The 17115-nt window shown below is 37.7% G+C and overlaps 1 protein-coding gene across 1 annotated transcript in view; it reads left to right on the top strand.

Annotated features, from left to right (window-relative positions):
* Positions 1-17115, top strand: part of ak5 (adenylate kinase 5) — an 86139-nt gene that overhangs the window by 9391 nt on the left and 59633 nt on the right. Inside the window, exon 5 of the mRNA XM_053329965.1 lies at positions 5332-5445. Within this exon, the coding sequence (XP_053185940.1) occupies positions 5332-5445 (114 nt within the window). The remainder of the gene's footprint in view (positions 1-5331; positions 5446-17115) is intronic.

Below are 17115 nucleotides of genomic sequence, written 5' to 3' on the forward strand. Positions count from 1 at the left end.
CGACTTTTTCTGGTGTTATTGGAGACTCTGAAGTGAAAGCACGTATCGTTACTGTCCTCAACGAGTAGCGGGTGCTGCCGTGCCGAGCCCCTCCCCCGTCCCAAAGCACTCACAGGCGGTCAGGTTCACAGTAGCCTCACACAGCTGCAGTCAGAGCAGAGAGGAGACCCACACCACTCCGCATCCACCCTGCATACCAGTCTTTTGATTAAATTTGATATTCTAACATTTAACAATAAAGATCAAAATGTATTTACATTTAAAAAAACAAACAAACCAAGAATCAACATAAGAAAGCTCATTTGTAGTTCTTAACATATTTAGGGTTTTTTAACTCACTTTTTGTCTCTCCCAAGACGTTATTCCTCTCCCCCACAGCGTCCAATACAATAACATGCAAATGGAAATTATGCAAATTAGGCGATGACGTCATTTAGCGACTTCTAGCGACTTTTAGGACAGCCTATAGCTACTTTCCTTACTGAGGAGTTGGCAACACTGGCTGTTGTGTCCCTGTTTTTTTTGCCCACGCTGATGTAGGCTGGCACATTATGTCTATGGGCTGGCATGTGCCCCGCTAAGCGCAGCGGCTCTGCCGGGACGCTTGGCTGCGGTCTGCTGCTGAACCGGTTTCACACAAATATTCAGTCAAGTCGGACAGGTTGATCTGCAGTTCGTGATCCGTGGTGAGTTGGCTCTTGTAGTAGTAATCATAGCGGTTGTTCAAGTTTTTTTTAATGCAATTATGTGGGAAGCAAGATTTGTTTCTGGCATGACCGTGAAAGTTTGACCTAGACTGCTTGCACGTGAAACTCAAGAGCGAAAGCGGGGGAAGAGGGTTAGGTTTGTTTATATAGGAACCGGAAGGGGTGTAATTGGGGTGTAACCAATGATTGTCAAGGAGGAAGAAATTCAATCTTTAAAAAGTGGTCAGTGTTCATGCAAAGTATACATGATTTGAGTTTTTTGGTTTAGAACCCAAAACTCAAAACCCCAAACCTCATATTATATGCATTCTTCTACCCATTCATCCGGTTCCCTGGTCACATTTGAACACTTTGTAAGCCTGGAGGTAGCTAAGGCCACTTTGGTTTGGTTCAATTTGGTTGCCATGAGGACAAAAAAATTGAATTGGTTTTAAACAGTGAGTGACTGATTCTGGCTGTTTGGACACATTTTGATTAACATAATGAAAACACCTGAGAGATCTTTACTGTCATCACTGGCACCATGATGCATTGATGATGCAGCGAGATCCAAGGCTGTAACATGGACACCAAGGACCCCTCCTGCTTTGTGACCAGCATTTCTTAGCATGTGTCCCCTCATGTATTATCCTCAAAAATTACCTACCTCATCATTTATCACCCCCTCCTCACATGCCTGGCATTATATCACATCTCCCCTCTGGCCATTTAGCAGTTGTCAATCCAAGAACCAGTGAGATAAAAACCAAAGTAGGCCAAGCTGCAGATGTATTAGATATGATGTAGAGACTTGTGGCTGTTAGGCATTTAATTTCCTGCCACGATTAGTTTAGCAAAACAGATAAGAATTTGGTTTCATGAAGATGTTTCGGTGTGTAGTGGTTGGAGGAAGGGGGCAAAACACTCTTGGTACAGTATATGAGAAGGAGCCCTGGTGGCAGCATGTGCTTGTGCTTGTGTAAATATTGTTTCATTATGTGTTGAGTGTCATATTACTGTACATTTAAAGTAAGGGGACAGTCACTATAATTAATTAAAGTATGATGTATCATTTCAAGTCCTGTTGCTCCCTATTAACAAATGATTAGGTCACTGTGACTTAATTTGATTAGTTTACACTTCATAGTAAATTAATTAATATTGTTTCACAGTTACTTTATACATTACACTAATTGATACACACCACAAAATTAGTGGAATTCCAGTCATAGTAAACACCATTTTAACCCATTATTTATTTAATCACTCTCTATGAAGCTGCCATTTTTTCTTCTTTTATCAAACTGGTAGCAAGATGTAATTTACTGTATTTACTGCAGCAACTACTATCAACACTAGACACATCACAATCATGTTGTATCATATACCCAAAATTACTGTGGATAAAAAAAATGTCTGTTACTACATCAAATAACTGTGAATTAACATGTTTTAATTGATTTTAAATGTAAACTGACCACATATTGACTTGACTATGATACATCCTGCATTCATTCGTGCATGAAATCATCATGATTCATGCTTTAGTTAAGCATTAGACCTACTTAAGTACAATATTTTCACCCTTATAAATTGTTATTAAGTGTTATTACTGATTCACAGATTTAGTGATGCAGGAAATGTTGCAAAGGTATTCTTTTATACCTTATTTTCCAAATAGCTTTGTCAATGATCAGTTTTAAAAGTTGCCTACAAAAGTAATAAGTAATCAGATCAGAACTGTTTATTAAGCTGACTAAAGGTTTAGTTGGATATTTGTTGTTGGATGAGTATATTGATTCTACTCTCATATCTGTTTGCTAGATATAAAGCTACAGAGAGTAGACTGTTAGCATAGTTTAGCATAAAGGTTGGAAATATAAGGAAACTGCTAACCTGATCTGAAGCCACTGCACCTGGCCAAGCAATCATCCATCACCCCAATAATACCACAACTTGTTCTCTTTTAAAGTTGCAACAATCAGTTGATTTGATTGACAGGACAATTGACAATTAATCAATTAGTCATTTTTCAAGCCATAATGTAAAATTTCAACTGTTTTCACTCAAATGTTAGATTTTGGCCTGCATGCTGTAGCCACCAATTATCGCTGTTGAAAGTTTTTTGCTTGTAGAGTTGTTCATGCGTCTCTGTTGCAAACAATCTAGTGTAGTCTGCCTTCGGTGAGCAGGAGGAGTAGATTGGATTGTTTCAATAATAACAAACATACATTTGCATAGAGCAAGCATATGTGCCCTATCCCATGATGATAAGAGTATTAAAAACTGAGAAATATCCCGTTAAAGTACATTTAGCTTCATAATAAGTACAGCTATCTATCTGTCTCAGCAAGAAAATGAGAAAGCATATTTTATAAAATGTGAAAAAAAAAATGCATTTAAATATATACAGTAGCAGTCAAAACTTTTGACTTTTGAGTTTCTCATTCAAAAGAACGGGAAAGTGTGTCCAAACTTTTGACTGCTACTGTTTTTCTAAAATTTAGATCTTTCCGTCTGTAATAAGGGTGGGAAAATGTCACTCCTGGGTTTCTAAATAGCCTTGAGTACTGAACTGTGCTCAGCTGTGAAGCACTTTCAGTGCTGCAAATGATTAAAAGTGCAGCAAGCATTCAGTATCACTTCACTCCACTGACTCTCAGACAGCCTCAAAGTCAACTTGAAAACTTGCTGTTTGTCTGTAATTCACTGCAAGGTCATGTGACTCAGAATATTTCTGAACCTCTGTTCCCTCGGAAATCCCGCAGGCTTTCTCATAAAAGACTCCTGGATGTCTGACAGTCTGGTCTAAAATTAAAGAGTGATAGCACTTTTGCTTTTATATCCTTAGACTGTGCTGTGGAAAAATCTTCATATAAAAATGTGCTTAGAAAGATCCAGCGGTTTTAAAAAGAACAACTAAAGAATGTCTTATACTGTTGTTGAGTTTCAGCCCTTATTCACCATTTTTTATCTACTTTTCTTTTTTTTCTTAAGGATGAGTGCCATGTAACAGAAGCTGCGTGCCAATTCCATAATACATACTTACAAATGGGTGGCAATCCAGCAGTGATTTTGGAAATATACTGCCAGTTAGACTTCACAGAGACAAGTGAGATCTCACTCCCATCAGCAGCAAGACTCTTTTTGCTTCTAGTAGCTCCTAAATTTTCTTTGTAATCACCAGCAGCATACTGAAAAGACCACTTGAAACAGTGCATTATTGATCTTGGAAACACAACAATGCCAACTCAAGGACTATTCACTTGTTCTGGCACTTTTGACTGTATTACTCAGTCACTTGGTTTCTATTAACAGATGGAGGTTTGCTCATTTGCTATCAACCTGCAAACCTGTTCAAACTGCATTCTTCAATTATTATGAGCAGCTCTAGGACTTTTCATCCATGTTGTTAAAAACGTTTTTGACTATAGTTATACTTTATTTTATAGTACGTTCTTACCGTTTTCCAAGCTCAATCTGGAGCTCTATCACCACCCTCAGTGATAAGGGAAAGTAAACATCAATACACACTGTCGAGAGAGGCTGAGTCTTAGGTATTTACGGCAAACATCAACACGATCATCTTACTTCTGGAATTGAACCCAAAAGTTTCAGTCTCACTTTGGCTCTTTGTCCACTATGTAATTAAGACTGAGCCACAAATGTGAAAATAGATTTAAAAAGAAATTCCCCCAGTTGAATGAAAAAAGTACACAGTATACTTTCTGGTGGCAATCACACAGCGCACCATATGAGATCGATGTGAAAATTACAACTGTGGGACACTAAGCCTGTCAGATGTGACGCAAAATGATGATGATTCATATTATGTCTGAAACCTTAGTACACTGCTCAATTTATAGCAATCTATTGAGCATCTATCATATAAAGAATTGTGAATGAATGAAAGATGGAGTGATTTTGGACTGCAGCTTCAGTGATAACGCTTTATACTATAGATGTTATTGAGTTGTTGGTGGATTTTCTCTATGGGAGACAGAGATGATTGTTTGAGCCTGGCATTCCTGTGAAAGCTCCGACACTGAGTCATATGGTGGATCAGGGGGCTTTTCTTAGATTAGCTTTTCTCTCTTTATCTCACATGCATACATTAATCTGTTCGATGGAATCTAGATTGGGTTTAATCTCTGTATAGTCTGCTGGGCCGCTGCTCACATTGTGTGGGTGGAGGGAAATGAAACCTCTCTGTTAGTCAATGTTGGGCACGGCAGCAGCTACAGCCACTGATGTTATTTTTAGATCTGAGCATTGCTCATGTATCTCTGCCATATCATATGATGCATTATGCCTGGAGAAATACATTCGAACATGTTGACCTCTTCCAGCCATGAGGAAGTAAGTGACGCTAAAAGATGCTGGCACTTTCTGGCCGCAAGTACCCTCAAGACAGTCATTTTGCAGCATTCAGAGTACAATTGGATAAATACATCAGTTGTACTGTGAATCCCCCAGTGTGCTATCATAGTTTTCCATTGACCGTATTTATGGCTCTGTATCATGTTCAAGTGGTTTTAACCAATTTACGTTCATGATGGAGCCATACTGGGAATTACAATACCATCAAAATAACTAATCTTCTTGTGATGGAATTTATAATTACATACTGATGTTTGTTTTCCAGGAAACAACAATAACTGAGATCAAGCAGAAGATCATGAAGATCCCAGAGGCTAATGGTATCGTCATAGATGGGTTCCCTCGTGACGTCGGACAGGCCTTGTCCTTTGAAGACCAGGTGAGTTTCTATAAAAATTAGATTCTCCTGCAGAAATCTGTTGAAGATTAATTCTGAAGGAAGTTCTCCTCTTGATCCAGATGTTGGGAGTCCCTGCTTGAATGTGTATCTTCATTACTTCGTGTTCATTCCCACACATCCCTCTGTGACTAAAAACTAAGTCAACTGCCTCACAGAGATGAGTTCTGGAAACATATAGTGCTATTTTCATTTGCCCACTCACATACATGAGTATTTCAGAGTTTTAAAGAGTTTTGACCTATACTTACACCAAATGTCAAGTAGACAGTCTGCAAACCACAACATTCTCTCTTACCTGCTATAATTACTGTGTGACTTGGATGAATATGTTGTTCAACAGCATATGGAGCAGTTGGCTTTCACATTTGGGACAACATGAGAGGTGGCCACCTGGAACTGAGTTAGATAACAACTTAAACACTTCATCTCAAATGTACCAAAAACTCATGGGCACCTGCCTCACTTACAGAAAACCTCTCCAATCGATCCAAGAGTGAAGCAGCTCCAAACAGTGGTCAAAGAAAAACAGTGATGTGAAAAACACTCACAGATCTTGTTTTGGCATCCAAACAAGTTTCAGAGTCACTGTGTTTATTTTATGACGTAGATGCAGCAAAAATTGAGCCAAACACAAAGAGCTTTTAAACTTAATATGCTACAAGGCAAATATGTAAATTAGATGGTTACACACCATATTTTGGAGCTGTCACCTCTTTGGTTTGATCTCCAGTAACATCGGTGATGAGATCTGAGGATAGCAGGTGACAGTTGCTTCAGGGTTTTGAGTCAAACCACCAGGGATTGGTATATCTGATATCAGCGTGCCCAACTTCTAGAGGTCACCATTGGGACATTTGACAAGTTAAAAATGTGTTTCTCTTCATGTTCTTTCAGTTGGATGTTTGAGCTTCACTGTGCAGAATGATGTTAATGGTGAATGGTAAATGGACTGTACTTGTATAGTGTTTTTCTAGCCTTCCAAAGACTCAAAGCACTTTTACACTACATGTTACATTCACACACACATTCATACACTGGTGGCAGGGGCTACTATGCAGGGTGCCAACCTACTCATCAGGAGCAATTTGGGGTAAAGTATCTTGCCCAAGGACATATCGACATACGGACTGGAGGGGCCGGAAATCGAACCGCTGATCTTGCGATTAGTGGACGACCCGCTATACGCCCTGAGGCACAGCCATAAGTGCAGAATTTGTTTTGTCATCTGCTAAAGGTGGAAAGCTTCTCGAAACTCACCTTAAATCTCAGTTTCAGTCATTTAACCACAACCAACTAGTTTTGTTTGGAGCCAAGCCAAGTGTGATGTGGAAACTTGACAATGAGAATGGAGATTTTAGTCAAGTAGGAAACATCTTGTGTCCAGCAGTTAAACTTTTTAAATGAAAAATAATTTGTATATCTATTTATCATTCTACACAGAGGATTTAATTTGTGCAAAAACTTGTCTGGAGGGGATCTATAAATATTAAATCAGATTACAATTTGATAATAAAAGGTCCAAATCATAACTAATCAAAATTAAATTATAACATTATTTGCATCTTTGTTGCATCAGCAAGTTGCATTTTTAAATTTAAAGAAACCCTAAAACACTGGATATAATGAAAAGTTTGTATTAAACTGAAATTATAAGTTTTTGACCATAACAAATATAATCTCCACACTTAGAAACAGATATGTAGTTCAGCAACTTTCAGCAGTTTTCTCCATATGGGTCCCTGAAGCAATATCTTTTCGGGTCAGTAACCTAAAGTGGGTCTCTTTAGTGCTTGAGAGCTATTTTTCCCAGATATTCCATTATTTTTTTTCTCATTAATAGACTGTATGGTGTTTTGAACTAGATGTTTTATTTGTATCTGAAATATGAGCTATGAACCATCCAGTTGGTGTGCTTACAGTGTCAGTTTGACTTATCATTTGATCATATATATCATTCAGTCTTAAATTGCCTTAAATCAGTGTGTTTTAGCTGCTGATCAGCTATTCAACACACTGACACTTTGAATTTCGCTGCCTAGTCAATGTTCCTGAAAATGTGCAGATTGTGACACACTGAGCCAGGTCTCTACCCTTTGACTGGCAGATCGATTCACATGTTGTTGAGCATCTGTCCAAATAAAATGTCCTTGAGCATGACTTACCTTGAAATCCCTGGCAGCTGTCGTCCTGGATTCTTTAACCTGTTTCCAAAGCATTACCTGCTTTTTGTCAGACAAAAACCTCTCTGGAGTTTTTTCGATCCAAGAAGTCCACTGAAAACATCAACATCTTTGTAAGTTAGCAATGCATGGAGGATAAATGATAAACCAATACATCTCCAAATGTTTTTTTTAATTACAGCTGTGACTTTGGACATATAGCAGTGCTTTTATCTAAGCAGGAGCACTCTGATGGAAATTTACTCAGTTGAGCAGCTAACTGTGACACAACGGTCAAATGCTTTCAGAAGAATTAATGCTCTTTAAACTCACTCAAATTTGTCATTTAAATGAGCACTCATTGACTTTTAGAGTGGTTGTGGAACATGTCGGGGTCTTTCTGGGTCAATGTGAATAAAGACTAACCTTGTAATCTGGTAGTTTTAGCTGCCTCACAGGAAACAAATGGAAGGACATCAGGATTAATTCTCCAGGAGGTGTTTAGTGTTATATTATCATAAATAGATTTTTGTACTTTTCTTAATACCAAATTGTTTATACATTTGTGAAAAGCACATTGTCTTTGCAAGTTTGGGTTCAGTTAATCCAGGATAGTTTTTTTTAAATTATTGTAGCCCAAAATGACTGAATTGGCAGTGGCATTTCTAAATCCAAAAAAGTGTTGCTAAAATGTGCAACGTGTTATTTTGTAATAAATGTCTGTACTAGTAAAGTAAGCCTTAACATTTTGGATCATTTATGATGTTACTGAAAATCAGTTCTAGTGAGAATTAATATCTTAGAGAGTGTGGTCTCCCTTTGTTTTGATTCTGGACTGTTGGACATTTAAGAGCAATTGGTCAGAAGATGTGAGTAGTTTTGGTGCAGAGTATTGGGTTGTAATTCATAAATATAAGAGGGTGCAATGCCATGGAGGGCTTTGAATGTGATCAGGAAGATCTTGAACTAAATTCTGAAGCATACAGGAAGCCACTGTAAATGGTTCAGGATGGAGGCAATATGCTCTCTTTGTTTAGTGTTTGTCACAAGTCTGGCTGCCATGTTCTGAACCACGTGAAGTCAAGCAATTGAAGACTTGCTTAAACTGGCAAATATGGGGTTACAGAAATCTAGATGGAGGAGATAAAAGCATGGATGATTTGCTCTGTGATGTTCTTAGACAATGCTGAACTGACTTTGGCAATATTTCTGAGTTGTAAAAAACAAGACTGAAGGTCAAAATTCAGTTTTTGAGCAAACACAGCACCAAGATTTCTAGCAGATGGTTTTATATTATCTGCTGAATACCTGTTGTATGAACCAATACTCTTTGAAACTTGGTCTGGGCCAATGAGCAAGATTTCTCTAAACTCAGTGACATCTAGTCTTTGATACTAGTAAGCCAACAGTATAGAGTATCGGTTCTTTTTAGCTTGTCAGATGTAAATGACACATAAACCTGTGTATCATCTGCATACTGGATTAATAATATGACCAAGGAGGAGCATATAAAAGCTGAACAAAATAGGACCGAGGATTGAACCTTGTGGGATGCCACACAACATGTGATTCGAAATAACAAATGAGATAAATCAATAAGAGTCACACTGAAAAATCTCTCTATTACAGTAGATATGTGGGACAAAATCGGAGGAATGTTTCATCTATGCCAAACCAGTGATTTAGTGTATCCAGAAAGATGGTATGATCAACAGTGTCAAAGGCAGCAGACGAGTCTAATAATACTAAAATGGAGCAATGACGAGAATCTTCATTCATAAGCATGTCATTAATGACTTTCAGCAGAGCAGTTTGAGGATTACACAGCTGGCGAAAACCAGATTGAAATGGGTCGAGAACGTCATTAGCTTCGACTATTTCGGGTAGCTTATTAGAGACAGCCTTTTCAACAATTTTTGAGACAAAGAGTAATTTAGAGATTTAGTCTGTTATTATGCGGGAATGTTGGATCAAGGCCAGGTTTCTTTAAAAGGGGCTGAATACAGGCTTGTTTGAAATAGTCTGGGAACAAACTGTAGGACAGTGATTCATTTACAATAGAGAGAAGACACAAGGGGCAGTGACTTCTAATACCTCTTTGAACAATCTGGGGGTGTAGATTATCAAGGCTATGGGAGAATAAGTGCATGTGTGACAAAGTATCAAGCAGATTATTCAAGGAAATTCACTCAACAATGTGGGGGAGGCATCTGGAGAAGTTATACGTGAGGTGGGGGGCATTATAGAGGCTTTGATACCCTTTACCTTCACAACAAAATTAGCTAAGAACTTATCATGATCCTCAACAGAGGAGGCCAACACAGCTGAAGAAGCCAACATAACTCTAGTTATACTTTTTTGCAGCTACAGTACGAGGTTTGTAAAATATTTAAGTCTATTTTTTATTAATAAATTATAAGACATCAATAACTCTCTCATATGAAGGAGATGGACTTGTAGGTTAATTATCATCGTTATTCTGCTCTTCTACATACTCGTTTTAATTGGCGAGAATCCTCACTTATGCAAGGTGATGTATTCGACTGGTACCTTGACCTTTCCCTTATGGAAGCGATCTAATCTAAATAATAATCAGTAGTCCAAAACTGATGGACATAAAATATTAAACTGATCAACCCAGTCATTTACATCATACAACTGAGTTAAGCTGCTACACTGAGCAGAGATTGAGGCATCAAGGATACAAGAGTGAACTGTAGGTTTGGGTGAAGGAGTAGCTTGAAGGGCAGTTTTGTGATCAGAGACAAAATCTTTCACACTGAATGAAGTAACAGATAACCCCACAGTAAGCAATAAATCAGGAATGTGGCCTCCTTCATGTGTGGGATGTGATACATGCTGTTTCTGGTTAAAAACACAAATACTTGAATAATTCAGAGGCAAAACGATCAGTGGGGTAGTCTATGTGAATATTAAAATCTTTATTAATCATAGACACCAACAACAGAGGAAATTAAATCTGATAAATCAGATGAGAAGCTATTATTGGTTTTTAGGTGGACCATAAATAACAATAGTGCAGACAGAGGTATGACAATTGATTTTGAGCATCAGCACTTCAAAGCTAGGAGGTTTCTCCACTGATACGGAGCTACAGCTTAAATTATTTTTTAAAAGCTGCAGCAATGCCCCGTAAGCCACCAGTAAGTCTGGGAGAATTAAAACTCATATAATCGGGTGGACATGCTCAGCGAAAGCCAGGTCTCTGTTAAAAACACATAGGCTGTCATAAAACTCTATCGGATAAATGTCCTCCTCACCTGTTAGCACTTGTTATTTGACTTTGGCTTTTAAAAGTGCCTCTGACTTTATTTTTATGTATAATTAGGTGATTTCTAATACATTTTTTGGGGGGGACTATGAGGATTTGGAAGATTGTAAAGCTTGCAGACTATGAATTACTATAGGGCCACATCCATGTATGAGTCCATGGATGTGTCTGGTGAGGTCTAACTGGGCTGGATCTCATGCCACTGTACCAAAGTTGTTTCACAGGGCTTGTTCGAACACCAGCAACGAGTTTATCCACCCACAGTCATGTGTTTTTTTGACGTGTCGCTTAAGGAAGCACTGAAGCAGAGCACGAATGTAAATTTCAAACAGCATTAAATTTTACAAACAGCAGCTCTGCGTCGGCCCACAGAGGTGATTAAATGTCTTTGTGGGATCCTGCAGAGGAAACCAGATGGGGCTCTTCTAGACGTACCATTTAGTGAAAGATTGCGGGGCGTTTTCTCTCGACATATTCCCAGACATAACGTGTAAATGGCTTGTTAATGTGTGCGACCGAGGCCAATCAGCTGGCTGTATACAGTTACCCTGCTTCAGTCAGTTAAGCTAACAAATAGCACAGCAGGCAGTCTCCCTTTCTGGGACTGTGATTCTCATTTCTCATTTCACATCTATTAGTGAGAGTATCACATAAGTCAATGCACATTCACACAAAGATGAGACACGAGTGCACACAGTCACGCAGATCTACAGTGTACAGTAATACATTAATACAGGTGCATACCCACACATGCTGATGAATGCATACACTGAAAAACATGCAATGTACACACATGCAGACACACACCAATACTTTAATAATAACATAAAAACATGCATGGAACTTTTCTAGGCTACCTCTCTGGTTTACATTCAATCACATTGATTTTAGTCATGTTCCCTGATGTTTGAATAATATGCTTTTGCCACCGTGGATGTTTTGAAAATGTGTTGTTCATTTATTTTATATTCACATGGTATTTGTAGTGCAGGAGCGGCTCTAAAATAAACATGTAATATATTATGTTAAGTAGAGATTCTGTTAGCATACACATGCAGACAAATAACACAATCACATTAAAATGCATGCACATTAATGTAAAGAAATCCTTTGGTAATTGCATATAGGTATAAACAAATCATACACAGAACAAACAACTGCATAAGTGAAATTCAACACGATCAGGTTTTCATATTTGCTATGGGAGTGCTTTTTAATTGTCTTGTTGACTTTGCATATTGCATTTTTTAAATATTTGTGGTAATTAACGCCTAAGAATTAGTCGATGTGAAACCGCTCAGACATGATCAAGATTCTTTGTATATATATTTTTTCAGATGTTTTCTGTAAATGTATTATAGAGGTTTCCTGCTATTGAATAGCTGAGGTTATGTTTTTGTATAGTATCAACAAATCACATGACAAGACCAAAACCAACGATGTTTGTCAGGGCAGAGGGGCTTAAAATGATTTTTAAAATTACGCCACCTAGTTTGAGGAGAGCAGCACTGGGTAACCATGGACTCACACCAAAAATGATTACAACTTCTAACTTACTACAATAAACTAAAAATGAAATTGCAATACTCAAATAATAAAACCCAAAACAAATAGATACATTTCTGCCCTGTCTGTTTCTTGATACTTAATAACTTCCCTCCTTTGTCATTCTTACTGAAGACAGAAAGCTTTGAAAACAGGTCACATACAATTTCAATTTTTTAAGAGGCTCAGTCATTTTATAAAACAGCTGTGCTCTGTATGCTCACCTGTGTGCTCTGAATCTTCTGTAGATTCTTACAGATTTGATGCTCCATCAGGAACACACTGTTCTAACAACAGAAAAACTAGAAAGGCATCCATTTTTATAATTAATTACAAATATATTCTTATTCCATCTTATTTTGTTTGGATTCTCTGATTTTTTTCCATCATCATGATCACTGCAAACTGAGTATTTTTAATTTTGGACTGTTGGTTGGACAAAACATGATATATAACGTTGGGTTTCTGGCATATTGTGATAGATTTTTTTTTTTTTTTTTTTTACATTTTATAGACCGAACAATTAATCAGTTAATCTAGAAAATAATCATTAGCAGCAGCCTTCAAATAAGCTACAGTATATCAGGCTTTGGCTACACAGGATGTTAAGGAAATTATATATTCTTAGAGCTTAAATATTATAAACCAGATTTTAAAGCTTTAAAACTATAAATTATTCTTCTCTTCCTCTGTTAAAATCTCCTTTAGATCATAAATACTGCTCCCTTATTCCATGCACTGTATGTCTGTAACTTAATCTTCCACTCATACCTGATCTATCGCACAGCAAATTGTTTCAGGCATCATGTATAGATTCTTTAGTCCATCATAATAACTGGTGAGGCTTACTCTCTGGCTCATGTCTTCGTTATATTCTCTCGTCTCTCCGGTAATTGTACATTCTCTCCCTCTTTTTGTGAAGAGGCCCACGACTCGGCATAATGAGAGCTCGTAATGTGGTTGTGGTTGTCTCCCAGTCCACCTTGTCTGGCAAGAGATTCCACTCAGTACATGTTCCCTGTCTGAAAGCTGCCTGAGGAAACAAAAAGACAGAAACAAGATGATGTATGTGGCTGGCTCATGTACAGAGAGAGGCGTTTCTAACTAGACAGTATCTGCACAAACCCTCCTCCTCCCCCACCTTTGATAGGGCTCACAAGTGAGCTATTACTATGGTTATTATCAACAATTCCAGCTGTTTCAAACATGGAGCTGATTGGATGTGATTAAACTACCTTCCCTCACCGTCTCCACATCAGTTCAGGCTCTAAATAGGGAGAAAAATACTGTTGCTGAACATTTGAGAATCAACAGGCATTTCCACATTCACGGAGCCTGGAAGTCTCCTCATTAAAATCCCATCTCTCATCTTATAATTCAGTAAATGACATTCCATAATGTCATTCACAGAAATTTGATTCCGCTGACAGGATTTTTGTAGTTATTGTTACAATATTATTTAAATTGTTGCATCAAAGGGTTGCTAAAAGGCTTGATGATGGTGTGCAATGAGGCCTGGGGGTTAGATAAGGACTAGAGGAAGTTGACTGGAGGCAAAATTGTGTAGATAACATATGTATACAGATATGTTTATAACCGTGTCCCAGCAACCGCACAAAAACAGCTCATATAATCATTGGAGATTGGACGGGAGCTGATGACCTCTGAGACAATAATGCAAAGATGCAGCAGCCCTGGGATTTACAATTGAATTAAGTGACAACTGGTTATTAAAGGGCCTTTTGTGCAGCTGAGAGAAAATATCATTGGTATGCTTTCAAATGAGGTGCTGAGACCTTGTGGTGTCGTCAGAGCTGAGCCCACTTAGCAAGTGTGAGTCCAGGTTTTGGTCAGCCTCCAGCTCATTGTTGATATAGAATAGTAGGTTATAAAAAAGACATAAACAAGGCTGGTGAAGCTTTATATTTCTCTTATGAATCCTATACAAAGACCAGAACAAACAATGGTTTGATCCTATTAAGACGTTTTGTCTCTTATAACTTATTCCTCTGTTCCATTGTTTACCAAAAGGAATTAAAAACACATCAGTGAGTCACACTGTTACACTGGGTGACAGATTTTTACATTATAATGAACATGGCAGCTTTAGTTCTTATTGAGTGAATCCCACATACATTATTGTATTGCTGCTGTAAATACTCACTAATATGTATTAATCTGCAGATGAAAATATTCCCCAAGAAATGCACTGTTGAAAAAAGAGAAGTGATAGTGTAAGTGTACTGTATATTAAGTACACTTAGTGAAAACAAACAACGAAGGATATATTTACATTTGAGCAACCTTTCGGGCATTTTACATGGAAAAAATTACTTTCCAATAATTGACAGTTATTGTTGTTGTTGCGCTCCATCAACTAATCATTTAATTCTGCACTACAGAGCAAGGGCTGTGACTAATAATTCATTTTCATCATTGATTAATGTGTTGTTTATATTCCACAACACAAAGATATTCAGTTTATTGTTAAATAAGACTAAAAAAAAAGAAAATATTAGATGAATATTGCAAGCTGGACTCATTTTTTACTTTTTATTCTTAAAAAATGACTCAAAAAACAGTTGGTTATCACTTTAATTGCTGGACACTAATCCATTAAGGCAGGTATTAATCACCTGGGCCTGAATATACTAAAAAGACTGCAAAGTCCTTTGAAGCACACCTATCTCACTGCCGTCACATGGCCCAGTGGGGCTGCTAAAAACAGGACTCAAAACTCTACTTCATTAGCAGCAGCACCACATGTGAGACTTGAACACCGGCCAAGAGAGCAGCTTTTAACACAGAAGAAGAAGAAGAAGAAGAAAAGTCTGAGATGGTGATAGGGAGACCGCTGTGATTAAAGATGAAGGGCCGAGACAGATGGAGAGGAACAGAAAGTAACACACTGAGCTACAAAGTCACAGAAAAGGCTGGAAACTTTATCCGAGCTCTGGAGGAACTACAGTAGTTGTGTTCCTGGGAGAAGGATTAGAGCTGACAGATCCAGACGGTAGGCCAGAGATTTAAGTGATCAAACTCTAAATATTTCTGGCTATACATCTCTATTCATTTTCTGTTGCTACAAAGATCAACACAGACATCTTACATGACCAGCTGTAAATTTTAATAAAGATTAAAACACCACCAAATACACTAATATGTTTTGTATCAGCTGTGTAATCATATTTCAGGCTGTATTGTGTCATGTTGTTTTTATTGGATTGTATAATAATAATAAACACTTTACATAATTTGCAAATCAAATTCTTTGGGGGCGTTTTATACCTTTTATTAGACTGCAATGGTAGCGAGATAACAGGAAATGAGGGGAGAGACAGATGGGGAACGATGTGCAGCAGCATTGCGGTTATGTTGCATGGTAGTCTAAAAGGCGCCCCATGCTAATCAGATAAAACAAAACTAAACACTGAGTTGAATCAACAACACTTTCTCAAAAACATTTCAAAATCTTAATTGAATTTTACATTTACATTTTAAAAATATCCTCTTCACCTCACCTTAATTTCACTACTTTCAGAGGAGTTTCAAGCCATCAGCGGTCTTCAAATCAAGTGCTTCTCAAATAGTCAAAGATCATCTGAAACCCTTTCCTCCTCCAGCACTTTCCCAAAGTCAAGCTGTGTTCAGACAGGACACAAAGCTCATTTTGATTTGCGTCATTCATGTGTATTAGACCATTGAACTGCGTCTGTTTTATTGCCCCAAACAACCAAAGTACTAACTGTTCATTAGCTTTAAGCAAGAAGGTTATTTCCCTTCAGTCTTTCATGTCTCCTCTGAGTCTTTGCGTTTATGAAGCACATTCATAAAGCCTTTGCATACACACAAATGCTTTGTGCAATATTTATTTATCTTTTCTTAACCTTTTTTATTGGACTTTCCTTCCATAAATTTGCCTCCCATAATAACTTAATCGAATCAAATGAGTCTATAGTTAAGTTATGAGTCTGAGTGTAGATTCTAGAGAATACCGCTTCCAGAGATGGAGACAGAGTCAAAAATGCATCAGACAACACAAATTGCACCATCTACTAGGGAAGTAGAAAATACATAATTAGAAACTAAATTAGAGACTAAATGTAAACCAAACTAATGAAACCAGATCTTAAAGGATTACTTCACAATTGTATTTTTTGTCTATAGAGATACAGAGGAAGTAATTAAATCCTATAAGAGGGCTTTCAGTGGTAGTTTGCATCGATTGTTAGCCAGGTAGGAGAATTATTAAAGCTATCATATTGTAGCCAGTAATTCAGGGATCTAATACTATCATACCAAAAAAAACAGATTTTTTTGTAGAGACAGTCCTGCTAGTCACTTAGCTACCCATATTCCAGAGGTTACTGAATCCAGCCGCCCTCTACGACAGCTGGCTTTTCATCCCACATTCAACATCCTGCTTCAGAGTGTTTACAGCCTTACAGATCTGAATACAAACATTCAATTTCTGCCATGTTTTTGCATCAAAGTGGTCAAGCGTAGCTATGTTGAATATTTGCAGAAACCATTCAGCCAAGAGAAAAGTTAATTTAATGGAGTGATCCTCTCACTGCCTATTTCCTTTTTGTAGTAAATATTGTGGAAAGTTCAATACTTTATTTTGGATCCCGTATTGCGCAGCGCAGTGTG

This window comes from Scomber japonicus, chromosome 12, assembly GCF_027409825.1.
Source record: "Scomber japonicus isolate fScoJap1 chromosome 12, fScoJap1.pri, whole genome shotgun sequence".
Taxonomy (NCBI): Eukaryota; Metazoa; Chordata; class Actinopteri; order Scombriformes; family Scombridae; genus Scomber; species Scomber japonicus.